We start from the raw sequence: 13,390 nt of genomic DNA on the forward strand, positions 1-13,390 counted from the left end.
TATTGGATTATTGTTCAATTGTGTGGTAATCATTTATTACCTATACCTAGATGTTATGAGTTGATTTTAGCCAATCTGGTTCATTGACATTTACAAGTTATCCATTGGCAGAATTTAGATTTGTTTTAGACAACATTGAGGTAAATCTTGAATCTGCATGTTGCAGGTTCTTCAAATTTTTAAAGGAACAGTCTTAGAATAAGAGTACACTTCCTGCCCCGGTAGTGACACGAGTGGGCATAGGTCTTGTGTAAGGCTCGTACTATCTACTATTTCTAGATGTAGGATAGACTAAGAGAATGGTTTGACATTTGATACGTAACTAGACTCTGTTGTAGCTACAACAAACTTGCTTTTTGTTGCATTACTTTGTAGAAGTTTGACACAAGATCAAATGAATGGAACATTAAGTCAGATAAAAGAGTGCATGTTCATAACAAACTACATGAATGGAAGTTGTCCTCTTTGAATAAGAGCTGGCTAATATTGCAATTAATACAACAATGTTTAATAAAACATAGTATTAGTTCAGTGCTCACTTCAGCATTCCTTTTTGCAAAGCATTAAAAAATTAACCTTGCCAGGTAACGTGTTGTTTGACCCCATACTATAAATAAGTTTTAGAACGATTGTATTCCAGTTAGCAAATATAAAGCCCATTTATGAATCTGATCAAATTATTCATAAATTACTCAACTGCAAAGCAGAAGTAATCATAAGATTTCATGCTATTAAATTACACTCTTGAAGCATAATTATTTGCAGAGAATTGACATTTGCTGCGATTAGGTTGTTCAACCAATGATCAGAGGGATGGTTCAACTAGCGGAAGTGATGGTTGTAATAAAAATGCTGAATTGAAATAAAACTAACTTTCATAGGGGATATTGCATAAGTGTTTGAGTTTGCGCATGTAATAATAAATCACTTTTTTAAAAGAAAACTTTCCTTTTACATATCATGCATTTATAATGGCATACTAGTTTTCATCAGCAGAAAGGATGATATAGGGCTCTATAGTGGTACTCATTTCTTTAAATGGTTCCGACTGGTTTGACCAGCAACAAATATAAAATGCCAGTCACAGCGGATGCCAACCACATTGACACTAACAAGCAGTGACACTAATTGCCAGCTCAAATATATCTAGTATCAGAAGGGCTCCTGCAGCTTATTCCTGACTACTTAAAGATAGTATTATCAAGCAACAAATGTTTTCTCACGTCTTGTTAAAATTTGATTTAAATGATTTCGATATTTATATGAGTGTTAAGTTTACGAACAACAATGGTATGGTTGACCTTTAACCTTATTGTCAGCAGGTGATGTTGCAGTTAGGAGGCTTTGCAGATGCCTTTTTGTCAAGCTGTCATCATAAGTAACAGAGCCTAGCTATAGGTAGCACTTGAGTTTATTGCTAGCAAACCAAGGTAAGGAACAGACAGTATGAAGTATGAATTGTATTTATTAGCTGAACAAGAAGTTTTATTTAAGAAAATGGCTTACATTTTTCTGGTATTTGGCATCTTTTGATTGGTTGCTTGTCATTGAATCAACGAGGAAAATGCTAAGTCAGTTCAGGTAGCATAATAGTGCATTAATTGTTATTCTCTCTTTTTTCTGTGATCCAGATGGCTGCCTCTAATAAGTCATTGACCAACGAGCAAGAAAAAGAACTTGCTGACATTGCCAATAAAATTGTGGCGGAGGGTAAGGGAGTCTTGGCAGCGGATGAGATAAATGCTACAATGGATAAACGATTTGGTAATATTGGTGTGGAAAATACAGCTGAGAATCGTCGCATATACAGGTAGGGAAGTCCTTCTAAATTTGCACTCACCACACATTTAGATGGTTGCAAAAATATCCATAAAGCTGTGTACATTTAGCTGTACACAGCTTCTGGGATTTAACATCCCTAAGGCTGACAATCTTTTATTAGCTATCGTTATTAGTAGCACTTCTAGTGACTGCTTTGTTCTGCAAATAAGAATATCAACTGATCTATATATAAAACTAAAACTATATAGGATTTGCTAGAATATTTTTGTTGGGGCGAATAAACAGGCTCACAGTGGACTTGTGCAAAGAACAAGAAGTGAAGTTTTTAAGTTGCCTGCCTAACAAAAAAAAAACGGCAAATAAGTCAGGAGCAGACAACTCCAAAATAGAAACACAAAATGCAATTCAAGTTTGCACATACCAATCAGCAAACTAAAACAATATTGCATGAAACAGGCTTCACGGCAGATTGATATTACGCGAACAAGTTTATAAATTTAAAAATAGCGATACAATGAATAGGTAAATTTCAGAGGCGAGATAACTCGCTTTGGGTGCATTGCAACGTTATAAATACGCGAGTTAACTCGTGTCGGGTGCGAATGAGTTAATAAATGTTACGTGTGAGAATTTATATTTGTTATCATATTCTAACTGCTTAACTGTTTGTTTTACATGTGTGGGTTATAATATAGTTATACATTATAAACAGTAGTATAACTTATAAAAAAATACTACATACATTTATTATGATCTTATCAAGCCAGCTTTTGATCACCTTTTGGTCTTCTTAACAGCATGCCCAAAATTCATCTCTCACAAGTCAGCTGTTTGTGTGACGTAAAAATGATCTCCTCTGTCATCTTTGTCATTCTACCATTAAAAATGAAAATGCCTCAAAAACTTGCTTACGCTGATAAGTAATAAACAGTACTAAAAAACAAAGGACAGATTTTGTCAAAGCCAACTCATATAAAGTATAAAGGTGCTGTGCTAGCAGCAAATGCTTCTCAGCCGAATTAGATTTTAAATTGACCTTTGACCCCTATTTGAAAACCAATCTTTGTTTAAATCAAATAATTTAGAAAAAGCACGCCAAGAGTAGGGCAAGACACTGCAAGGGTCTCTTCAATAGCTGATGTCATAAATACTTAATTGAGTATCATTGTAACAATCTACTATGGTTTGTGTTAGGTCAAGACACATACAGAATTAATCTACCGTAAAACCTCTAATTGAACACCATGGCGCTTTATTTTTCAACACTTTTTCTATAGTGGCGGCCAATTGGAGGTGGAGGTGGCGGTCAAATGGAGGCAGAGGTGTATTTTTGTAATGGCTAATCAGAATTTTCGGAAAATAAGTTTAGCCCTATCACGGGCAAAGCGAATGTCGCCTACATTTTGCCCTCTTTTTCCGGTGGAGCAATATTGAACCTTTTGAATGCAATAAATCGGCTAACTTAACTCCAACTTGTCAAAGATCTCGTAATATACATGCATCAAAAAACTGAGAAATATCTCTACCGGTTGATATCTATCGCATGTAATTGACCTGCAAGGACATTATAACCTGTGTCTTTCTTTGCAATTTGTTGGCATTTTAAATTTTCAATTCATTCTAAATTTGAAGACATATTTATTTTCAAGCTATATTTAACATTGTTGCATAAAAACTCATTGCGCTCATTAATAAGTTTGCTACAATTTGCAGCCAAAACTAGCTTTTATGTGCAATAGAAGTGGAGTTATGAGCATCGATCCATTGTAAGCCGTGTTAAGATAGGCGCAAGATTGCTATTAAATAACATGCTATAAATCTACATATTTATAAGTTATATAATTATAATCTATCAAATGATACAAATATATATTCATGAACAAGTGACATAAACAAACCATATTTATATTACATGCAGAAACAAAAATAAGCATTTTTGAAACATAAATTTTTGCATTGTTTGCTCGGATAGCTGCGTTCTGATTGTTGCTTTCGATGGAATGAACATCTACTAGTTGCCCAATACCTTCCACAATATCTTTTGGTCTCAACTCTCCTTCTGACTAGTCAATATTAAGGTCCAAACAATTTTTAGGCAAAGCAAAACTTTTACGCGTTGCATTTGACCTAAATGCAACGGGTAAAAGTTTGCTCGCTAAACGTAACCTTTGGCTCAAACCTTGCAAACTGTTTTTTATATATGTTGTTCGAAGTATTAAGACTTAAGACTAGTAGAATTATTTCTATGGCGTTGCTTTGAAAGTTACTTTAACAACGTAAATTTAAACCATTTTTTATAGATCTAGGTTACTTCGAAGTATCAAGATCGCGTTATTAGCCTGAGACCATTATTGATTATTTCTATAGTGCTGCTTTCAAAGTTTTAATAAAAAAAATGCACAAAGTTGTGGAGTTGGACAACAAGAGAATTTATTGTTATTAATGTAAATGATTCATTATTAATCTAATTTTGTGAACACTTTCTACTGATCACTTGATATTGTGGGTTCATAAAGGTCAAAGATAATCAAAGTGGCAGTCTAATGGAGGTGGCGGCGTTTAAATAGAGAGGGTCGCTTTATTTTTCAACCTTTCTCTTGTAGTGGCGGTCAAAAAGAGGTGGCATTCAAATAAAGGTGGCGTTCAAATAAAGCTTGTGTTCAAATAAAGGTGGCGTTCAATTAGTAGTGGGGTTCAATTAGAGGTTTTACGGTGTGCGTGTGTGTGCGCGTGCGTATGTGTGTATATACCGTATATAGACCTCAATGTTTGCCTTTTTATTAAGCCTTAGTTCAATTGAGTTCAATTATAGCAATTGAAATCTAACAATGAAAGATTCGCATGATACTGGATTGGATCTTGGGACCTCTAACTACTCTAAACTTAACCATTAAGCTACACGGAATACTATGGATTCACTGGTCAAATAGTCATTACATTGGTTACTATACTTGGAGCGCTTGCTTAAGGTTAATAACTCGCACTGTTGACCATTAGTAACCATTGTTAAGTTAGCCTAAAACGCGAGTATTGTTTTAGTAAGGATTTTACTAAAGATTTAGCTTTCCAGATAATTTACTCAAATTCATTAGGTAATTATCTATTACTCGTGCAACACCTGACATTCGGCTAGTAATATTATAAGGTAAAAATATTTATAATTCCTAACAATCCATGATGAATAGCCGAAGAAAATCTTTTTTTGAAAATTAGTTAGCATCAGTTTGCGCTGACATTATAGAGAGCTGATGATCAGTGCAGCAGATGAGGAAAGACAACTCTCCGACTACATATCTGGAGTTATTCTACATGACGAGACATTTCATCAGTCAAACGATCAACAGGAGAGACTTGTAAATGTGTTAATTAAGCAAGGCATATACCCTGGCATAAAGGTTTGACGTCTACCTACTTGCAGTATTACCAAGTCTAGGTGAACTAGCTAACTGGGTGTTATTCTCAGACCCCTTTGATTTGCTTCAGCACAATTCCATGCTCACTCAGTCAGTTCTGCTAATCAACCAACACATAATAAGTTACAAATGACGATGTCAATAATTCATTTTTAAACTCACATTATCATATTTTTAGGCTCTGGTGTTAAAGTGTTAAAATTTTGATTAACTCAAAGGAAGTAAGCCGTTTTATTTCTATTTTTTACAAACCGCATGTATATAAAACCAATGTTTGCATGCTGATTGCTATTAATATAAGAAATTTTGTCTCTGTAGCAAATTTTCATTCTTCATGTAAATATATGAAAATATTTGTTGACAGTCCACAATGTTTTGCAAGATCAAAGCTTTTACAGCTTGAAAAAGTACAAAATTAATTATCAAAAAATTTTCATTCTGAAAAAAATGTATAAAAACAATTTTGTAAGAATTTTGGGTGAGTGCTTAAAATAAATTGAAATTTAATTTAACTATGTATTTGCTTTATGCTGCGGGAGACAATTAAATATTGTAATAATCTTTACTATAATAAGAGCCGTGTCTATCCGTTTATTTGAAGTCGGTAGATTGAAAAAAGGTAACATTGCATGGGATTTGAACTCTCAACTTCATGTATACTATACATACACTCCAACAACTGCGCTAATTGACTGTCACCTGGCACTAGAGAACATCAGTGCGCATAGTTATTACGCCTGACAATCTCTCGTGGCACTCTAAACTGTCACGGTATTAGTAATTACATGTATAGTAGCAAATTTGAGAATCTTAGTCTTGAACCCTGAATATGTACCCTGTACGGTTTACTAGTTTCTTGCTAACCACCTGTTCTGTGTGTAGCAAAGGTTCTCTTCAGTATTGTCTAACCACATGGTCTGTTATTAAAGTATCATTTGTTTCAACTTTTTCTAATGGTGTTTCACAGCTAGACAAAGGTGTTGTGCCTCTTCCTGGCACTGATGATGAAGTCACAGCTCAGGGTCTGGATGAGTTGAATGGGCGATGTGCTGAGTACAAGAAGCATGGAGCAGCTTTCGCTAAATGGAGATGCGTTTTAAAGGTTTGTAGCATTTGTTATCGTTGTTGTTTTTTACATAGTTCTCATTTAATTTTCTATTTAGTTTGGCTTTAACTTTCACAGTAACATAGTTGCTCTCAGATTTTTTGCTAAAATCAGTATTATACCTATATAGATCAGTTGAAACATCCTAGACCATTTCTTACAAAGACTGCCTCTAATGACTCTTATACACATCATTTCTCATGCCTGGTTCAGACCAATGTCATATGTATGGCATGCAAGATGTTGCCCCCTCGTACGACCTCGAGAACAATGCTCTTGTATAGTGCACGCAGGATTTAGTTGCATAATTCCACGATTTCATAGCTTGCATAGCACCTTGCACACCAAACATACCAGATTGCTCTGAACCAGGAATTATGCATACCTTATCACATATAAGCTATCGTTAAATTAAACCATTTCTAACACAGGCCATATCATACATGCCAATCTATGTATGTAAATCTCTGTTTGTCTGCCGTTCGTGTGTCCAGTTATAGCATATCTTTAGCATAACTTAAAGGTTTACTTGCAACAACATTCACATTACAGTTGTTTGGTATCAAAAGATTCACCATGTCTTACTCTGTTGTGTTGTATGTGCCAAATATGTGGAAATGTGATTACAAGCTCTTAAAAGCTCAAAAACGAAAAGCCGCCGTAGATTGGAATCTCTTTATTTCTCTGATGTAGCTATGAAATTTGGTTATTGTCTTGTCACGTGAAGTTCTCACGTGAATTGAAAAGCCAATATAAAACTCTATATAAAACTTATCGTAAACTTATCGTAGCACTGGTTTATGACAAACACTTCGGGTTTTACCAAAGACCCCGTACCAAATATAGATGCTCGCTACTTTACAGTTTTGTTTCGGTTTGGCCTAATTGGCAAGTCGTAATCTGATCATGTGACCCAATACTTTGCAAACAATTTCTGCAGCACTTTTCGATTATCACAGGTGACCAACAGGTTTGTCATTATTATCAGACAATGATATGTACTCCTTCAAGCTAAGGCTGAAATATTAAACGAGTTTTTATGGTAAGTTATAAGATATCAGTGCTAAAAGTGACAGCATTACGATGACGATAAAACAGATGCATAAGAACAATAGACATGGTTTTATTGAATGCGTGAAGTATATTTGTGAAAATATTGCGACGATTAAGGTTGCATAAAAGTGTAAACAGAAACCATCTCCCACAACTACGTCACATTTGAGCCATTTTGGAAAGAGAATCCAAACTACGGCGGTCTCGTGTGGCTGCAATTAACTGTTCATTTTTGAGCTTTTAAGAGCTTGTAATCACATTTCACAATCACCTACAACACAACAGAGTAAGACATGGTAGATCTTTTTATATCAAATAACTGTTATGTGAATTTTGTTGCTAGTCAACCTTTAACTTCATAGTAATATCTGTAATCTATTTTGAGGAGAGCCATTCTGGTGTCTCCTACTGATCACATCATATTATGTAGTAATCTATTTACACCACTACACCATTATGTAGTAATATTTACACTACTACGGAGAAGGTTTGTTATATAATAGATTGGCAGTAGTACCCCATCTCATTTGGCTATGGAGCAGAATGCTACCGTGCTGGCGCGCTATGCAAGTGTCTGTCAACAACATGGCATTGTTCCAATTGTTGAGCCAGAAGTGTTAAGAGACGGTGATCATGACTTGGAGAAAAACCAGCAGGTAGCTAATCCTTGATGTAGACAGTTTGGATAGTTCATGTTTTCTTCTCTATTTGACCTAATGCTAAATAGTAATTTTAAGCTAATTTTCTAGCTCTGTTATTAAATAGCTATTGGAATATTATATTAAATACGGAGGTAAAACAGGCTGACCAACTTTTGTTGTGTAATAATTATCACATGGGCAGATTTGACTAACACCACTCCCTGCTTATGGTGATTCATAAATCATATGTACGTTGCATATTTATATGAGTATTAATTTGAGGTTGACCAGAATACTTTAAACGAAATTTTATATAAAACAACCCACAAAAATATTTATCCCTATCATATACACATAATGTTCATAAAATACGCATAGCGGCTCGGTGTTACACGCAACGTCACTAAAGCTTGCTCTCACGGCTCTTGTTAGGAAGCTCAATTTAGCCATTGGCAACTACATTTCTCGCCACTGTTTATAAGCTGTCTTTTAACACCCGTGCAACGCCGGGCATTCGACTTGTACATAAATATATATACATGCATATATCTTACCTCGAGTATAACATTCTTATCATGTGTAGATAATTCCTAGCATGTGTGTGTATTATTCCTATCAAATATAAAATAATAGTTACTATGTGCATATACATGTATATGTACATAATTCCTACTAAAGATGAACAATTACTTCAGAAACCTTGAAAAAAAGAAGAAAGTCTTTATTGTTGACAAACTAGAGCATATATAAATAACAATAGAACACATGTACATCCAAATATATAAATATATAATGTTGGTTAGCTGTGCTAGCCGGCGTTGCCCGAGTAGTAAAAAAGTCTGGACAGAAAATTCATTTGTATTTAACATATAACAACATTTACTATTCTATCTTTCAAACTACATATCATGAGAGCAGTGTTTTGTGTAGTTTAAATAAATTAAGAGAAAAATGAAAACAACTGTAAAGGTTTTAAAACTTTGTCAAACAACTGTAACTTTTAAGCTGTTAGCCTGGCACAGTGCCAATGGAAAATTGCAGTCAGCTGCTAGGCTTTTAATGACGGTACTCCATGGTACTCCATGATATTGCGTCAGCATTGTTGTCTAGCTGCAGTTATTCTAATAATAGCTATAGCCTGAATGCAGACAGACATACGACATACACACGGACACACTTTGAGAAATACAGTCAAACATGGATAACTCGAACTTCAAGGGACCGAGCAAAAGTGTTCGAATTATCAGAGCGTTCAAGTTATCAGAACACTGTCACAAGTCCATATATTTACTTATTTATTAGTAGATACATGTACATATACAAACTATAATATAAATCAAAAGCACAAATGGCTTGTTTCAAATTAAATGCTTCTAATGTAAAGTTTAAAACGTTTTCATGAAAAAGTATAGAGATTTTTCTATCACTTAAGATTGGTTTGTTGTTTGAGGTGATGTTATTGCCAGGACGTTTTTCAGATTGACATTGGCAAAACTTGATCGTTGTTGAAATGCTCAAAAGAAAAGACATTTTTTTCTTTTGGGGTTTTACCCACGATCAATTTTGCCGTTTTTTCTTGAAGTTTATGCAGATTACCTTACTTTACCTGGGATTCGTTAAGAGCAACACTCCGAGGCAGTTCAATTAGAAGTTTTACGAGGTTTTACGGTACATTCTATATCACTCACGCTTTTTTAATAGATACTTATTGAATGTACACACGTATTTTGTGTTTAGGTCAAACGATGAATAGTTTTTTGTGGCTCAGACAACGTATACGTTTAATTACACCAATTTTAAGACGTTTTAAACATTCAACATTCCGACGTTGATTCAACATGGAATCAACGTCGGAAAACTATTCATCATGGGCTAGCCGGGTCACGCACTCAAGGATTTTCGCCACGCACATACAAAACAACATGCGATTTTTGTTTTGTATGTGCGTGGCGAAAATCCTTGCGCGCGTGACCCGGCTAGCCCGTGCTATTCATCGTATCGCAGTATAAGTCAATTTTCACCAAACTTTTAGAAAAGTCGTTGACAAAAATATTTTGCCGATGGTGGTAATAACGACGCTTATGAATTACGAAAAGATGAAGTTTACCTCTATGGCTTTGAATAAAGTGATTTTCTAAAGCGATAACAACCGTTTCGGTAGCCGTTGGGCAAAAAAACAGTTCGAATTAACAGTGTTGAGTTCGAGTTATCTATAGCAATTTATCATTACGTGGGAACGGACCAAAGGAAATGTTCGAATTAACCATGTGTTCGAGCTATCCGTGGACGAGTTATCCATGTTTGACTGTATATCTATAGATTAGTGTTTTGGTCAGTGCTGCTTTCAATGTAGCAGCATGTATGAATTACTGGGTCTGAAGTAGTTGCAATATATTGTCAACTGGGCAGGTGACGGAGCAGGTGCTCTCCTATACATACAAGGCACTCATGGATCACCATGTCTACTTGGAAGGGACACTACTGAAACCAAACATGGTGACTGCTGGTCAGAGCTGTTCCAAGAAGTACACAGCTGAGGAGATTTCCAAGGCAACGGTGACTGCCCTGCAGCGAACTGTTCCTGCAGCTGTACCAGGTCAGTAGAGATTTGACTGAATTTCCTATATAATGCTGTTTGGTTGAGCCAGGTATATGCAGAAGCGGGTTTTAATAATGATAAAAATATACCTATTCATAGCATCCACTAAATGCTACTTGAAGAGTTGTCACATTTTTGGATTTGTGTGCTAAATGTGAGAAATTTATAGGAGTACATTTTAATGAAGAAAAGAGCATCTCTTGTAGCGACTACTAATTGCTTAGTTTCCATGCAGAGGTAGTGAAGTGACACCTTGACACACCAGTGCTGAAGCGCTACGCTGGACCGACAAGCAGATGTTTTCGTTAGGCGCAATAGTAGAGCGATGGTTGTGCGACACTTTATGTCAGGGTGGTATTTTTAAGAGCTTTTAAGTAAAAGCAGATAGATTAGAGCGTTTCAACAACAAAAAATTCTGCATGTGAAGCAACGGGAAAGCAGGACCTATGCGCATGCACAAATGCGACACCGTTGGTCGATAAGGCTATTGCATGACACAAAGATGGCGTATCAAACTGTTGTTTTGCTTCCAAGCAGCGTCACTGAATCACGATAGAATGAAAGTGGCACGGCTGTTTCCAGGATGTTATATGGGGGGAGGGGGTGTCACTCTCTATCGATGTATGGGGACTTAGTATTAGTGATTCACTGTTTATTTCAATAACTTATCAAGCTAATAGTTCTTGTTTTATCAAGTAACCCTCTGAAAACCATTTTCCAGGTGCAACATAGACTTCAACTCTATAGAACATGGTGTAATTGTGTTCAACTAGAAACTTGACCTTGACTTTAGTCTAATCTCATCAGAAAACCACATTTCATCGAATAGCTTACTTGTGATGTCATGATAGAACAAATGAAAGATTCCATGTAATCACTTGAGTGTGCAGCAGCGGCCAGAGGTCTTTTCAAGGGAAGACCCACCAAGTTGCTGTTGGAAGCTGAACTTTTTTTATTTTATTATATGTATAGTTCTGTATTTACATTCACATGAGCAAAGCCTTTTTTGTGAAAAACATTGCCTTTTGCTAGTTATTTATGCTATAAAACTTACACGTATGTGCACTGGCGCAACAATCGGCTTTCGTTCTACTTATCCTGAGGAGCTTAGTGCACACTACCGAAGGAATCATATCAATGCAAGGGTTGATGTTTATATACTTGTGTCTTCACATATGTACATAGGCTTACATTATACACTTGTCTATAGAAACACCAACTAATAATGTAGAATGAAATAGTAATAGCGTATTAAGCATGAGATGACAACTGACGAAATGCACAGACCAGACTGATGTCCTTATCGTCTTATTCTAGGAATAGTATTCTTATCTGGTGGACAGACAGAGGAGGAATCCACAGCCAACTTAGACGCTATGAATAAGTTAAATGTGGTGAAACCTTGGCGCCTATCCTTTAGTTTTGCTCGGGCTCTTCAAGCCTCAGCTCTCAAAGCTTGGCAAGGGAAGCCAAAGAACCGCCAACAAGGTATTAAAAACATGCTTTCAATACTTTAGTGAGTTTTATCATTTCTCTGTTTCACTCATTGTGAGCAGTAGGTGACATTTATGATTAATTCTGAAACATGTTATTTGATAGACTGGTATAAAACATAAAACATTAAGGGTTAGAGATGTTAAAATGTGAATCTAATTTTACTCTATTTAATAAACAACTACTAATATAAATAACTTTTACTGTTTTTCTGATTTGCTCTTTTTGTTTTTTCAAGTGTGTCAGTTATCCTTAATATTTTCATTCTGCAGCCTTTTTCTTCTTAATTTGTTTATTGATTGACCTTTAACCTCGATGGCTAAAACCTGTTTCAGAAATATTTAGCGTGCAACTCCTAAATCCACAAAATTATTTTAACTGTTCTCAAGTGATATCTCTAACATTTTACTCAAAAATCATACTGAAACGTTCTTCTCTCAAATTGTAACAATATAAACAATTACATTTTTTTTTTTTTTCACTAATTATATTCGTCCTGAAAATTTAAAGATAATCACTATACTACGTTTTAAAACTTATTTCCTGAGATCCTTTATAATTTGAATTAACTCATATTCTTCCTCCTGACCTATACGTAGCATAATCTACAGCATTTATGGTTATATAATTCACTATAGATGTTTGCTAGATCTTTAATAGGTAACACAACTCCTATATTTTCATTCAAGAACTTCAACTAAAAACATATTTTTTCTTAATTGAGTCCTGCAAACACATTAGAACTAAATTGTTACTCGCCACAAGCTTAATGGTTGTCCTTACTTGTAGCACAAAAGGAGTTGCTGACAAGAGCTTCTGCTAACAGCCAAGCAACACAAGGAAATTATTTTGGCAATGTTATAACATCAGCTTCAGGAGCAGACAACTTTGTTTCTCAGCATGTATATTAAGTTTGCTCTATCTGGCTACCTAACTAGCTAGTAGAATATGTTTTGAACTACAGAAATATAAAAAACAGTTTTACATCAAAGAGATAATACATTATCACCTTCCTTTTATTTGCATTTATTATGTGTAATTAAAACAAACAAATAAATTTCCTATAATACAGTATTATCACCAGGTATTCTATTTTGCAACTTTAAAACAATATGCGATGAGAGTCTGCTGTTTCAAAGATATTTGAAATTTTATTGATGGTAGAAAAATCTTTAAAAGTTATGTAAAAAGCTAGCTTTTTTATCAAGTCTATGGATGCTTTGGAAGTTGATTAATCACATTGTATAAGATTACATGTATGTACGGGTAAATACAAGTATGTATGTGTAAATACAAGTACGTA

At 35.1% G+C, this 13,390-nt stretch overlaps 1 protein-coding gene across 1 annotated transcript; it reads left to right on the plus strand.

Annotated features, from left to right (window-relative positions):
• The first annotated feature begins 1,342 nt into the window (after positions 1 to 1,342).
• On the plus strand, positions 1,343 to 13,090 carry LOC137391458 (fructose-bisphosphate aldolase-like). The gene is made up of 8 exons (XM_068077939.1): positions 1,343 to 1,430; positions 1,632 to 1,810; positions 5,024 to 5,177; positions 6,163 to 6,297; positions 7,857 to 8,009; positions 10,404 to 10,590; positions 11,911 to 12,081; positions 12,877 to 13,090. The coding sequence occupies exons 2-8, from the start codon at positions 1,632 to 1,634 to the stop codon at positions 12,996 to 12,998; spliced, it is 1,101 nt and encodes a 366-aa protein (XP_067934040.1). The 5' UTR covers positions 1,343 to 1,430; the 3' UTR covers positions 12,999 to 13,090.
• Positions 13,091 to 13,390: the final 300 nt, after the last annotated feature.

The sequence above is a fragment of the Watersipora subatra genome, chromosome 3, assembly GCF_963576615.1.
Source record: "Watersipora subatra chromosome 3, tzWatSuba1.1, whole genome shotgun sequence".
Taxonomy (NCBI): Eukaryota; Metazoa; Bryozoa; class Gymnolaemata; order Cheilostomatida; family Watersiporidae; genus Watersipora; species Watersipora subatra.

What these genes read in the sequence shown, in the direction of transcription:
- LOC137391458 (XM_068077939.1), top strand. Translation starts at nt 1,632, where the DNA reads ATGGCTGCCTCTAATAAGTCATTGACCAACGAGCAAGAAAAAGAACTT. An exon ending in GCATATACCCTGGCATAAAG is followed by an intron (nt 5,178 to 6,162) that starts GTTTGACGTCTA and finishes GGTGTTTCACAG; the next exon opens with CTAGACAAAGGTGTTGTGCC. An exon ending in GCCAAAGAACCGCCAACAAG is followed by an intron (nt 12,082 to 12,876) that starts GTATTAAAAACA and finishes CCTTACTTGTAG; the next exon opens with CACAAAAGGAGTTGCTGACA.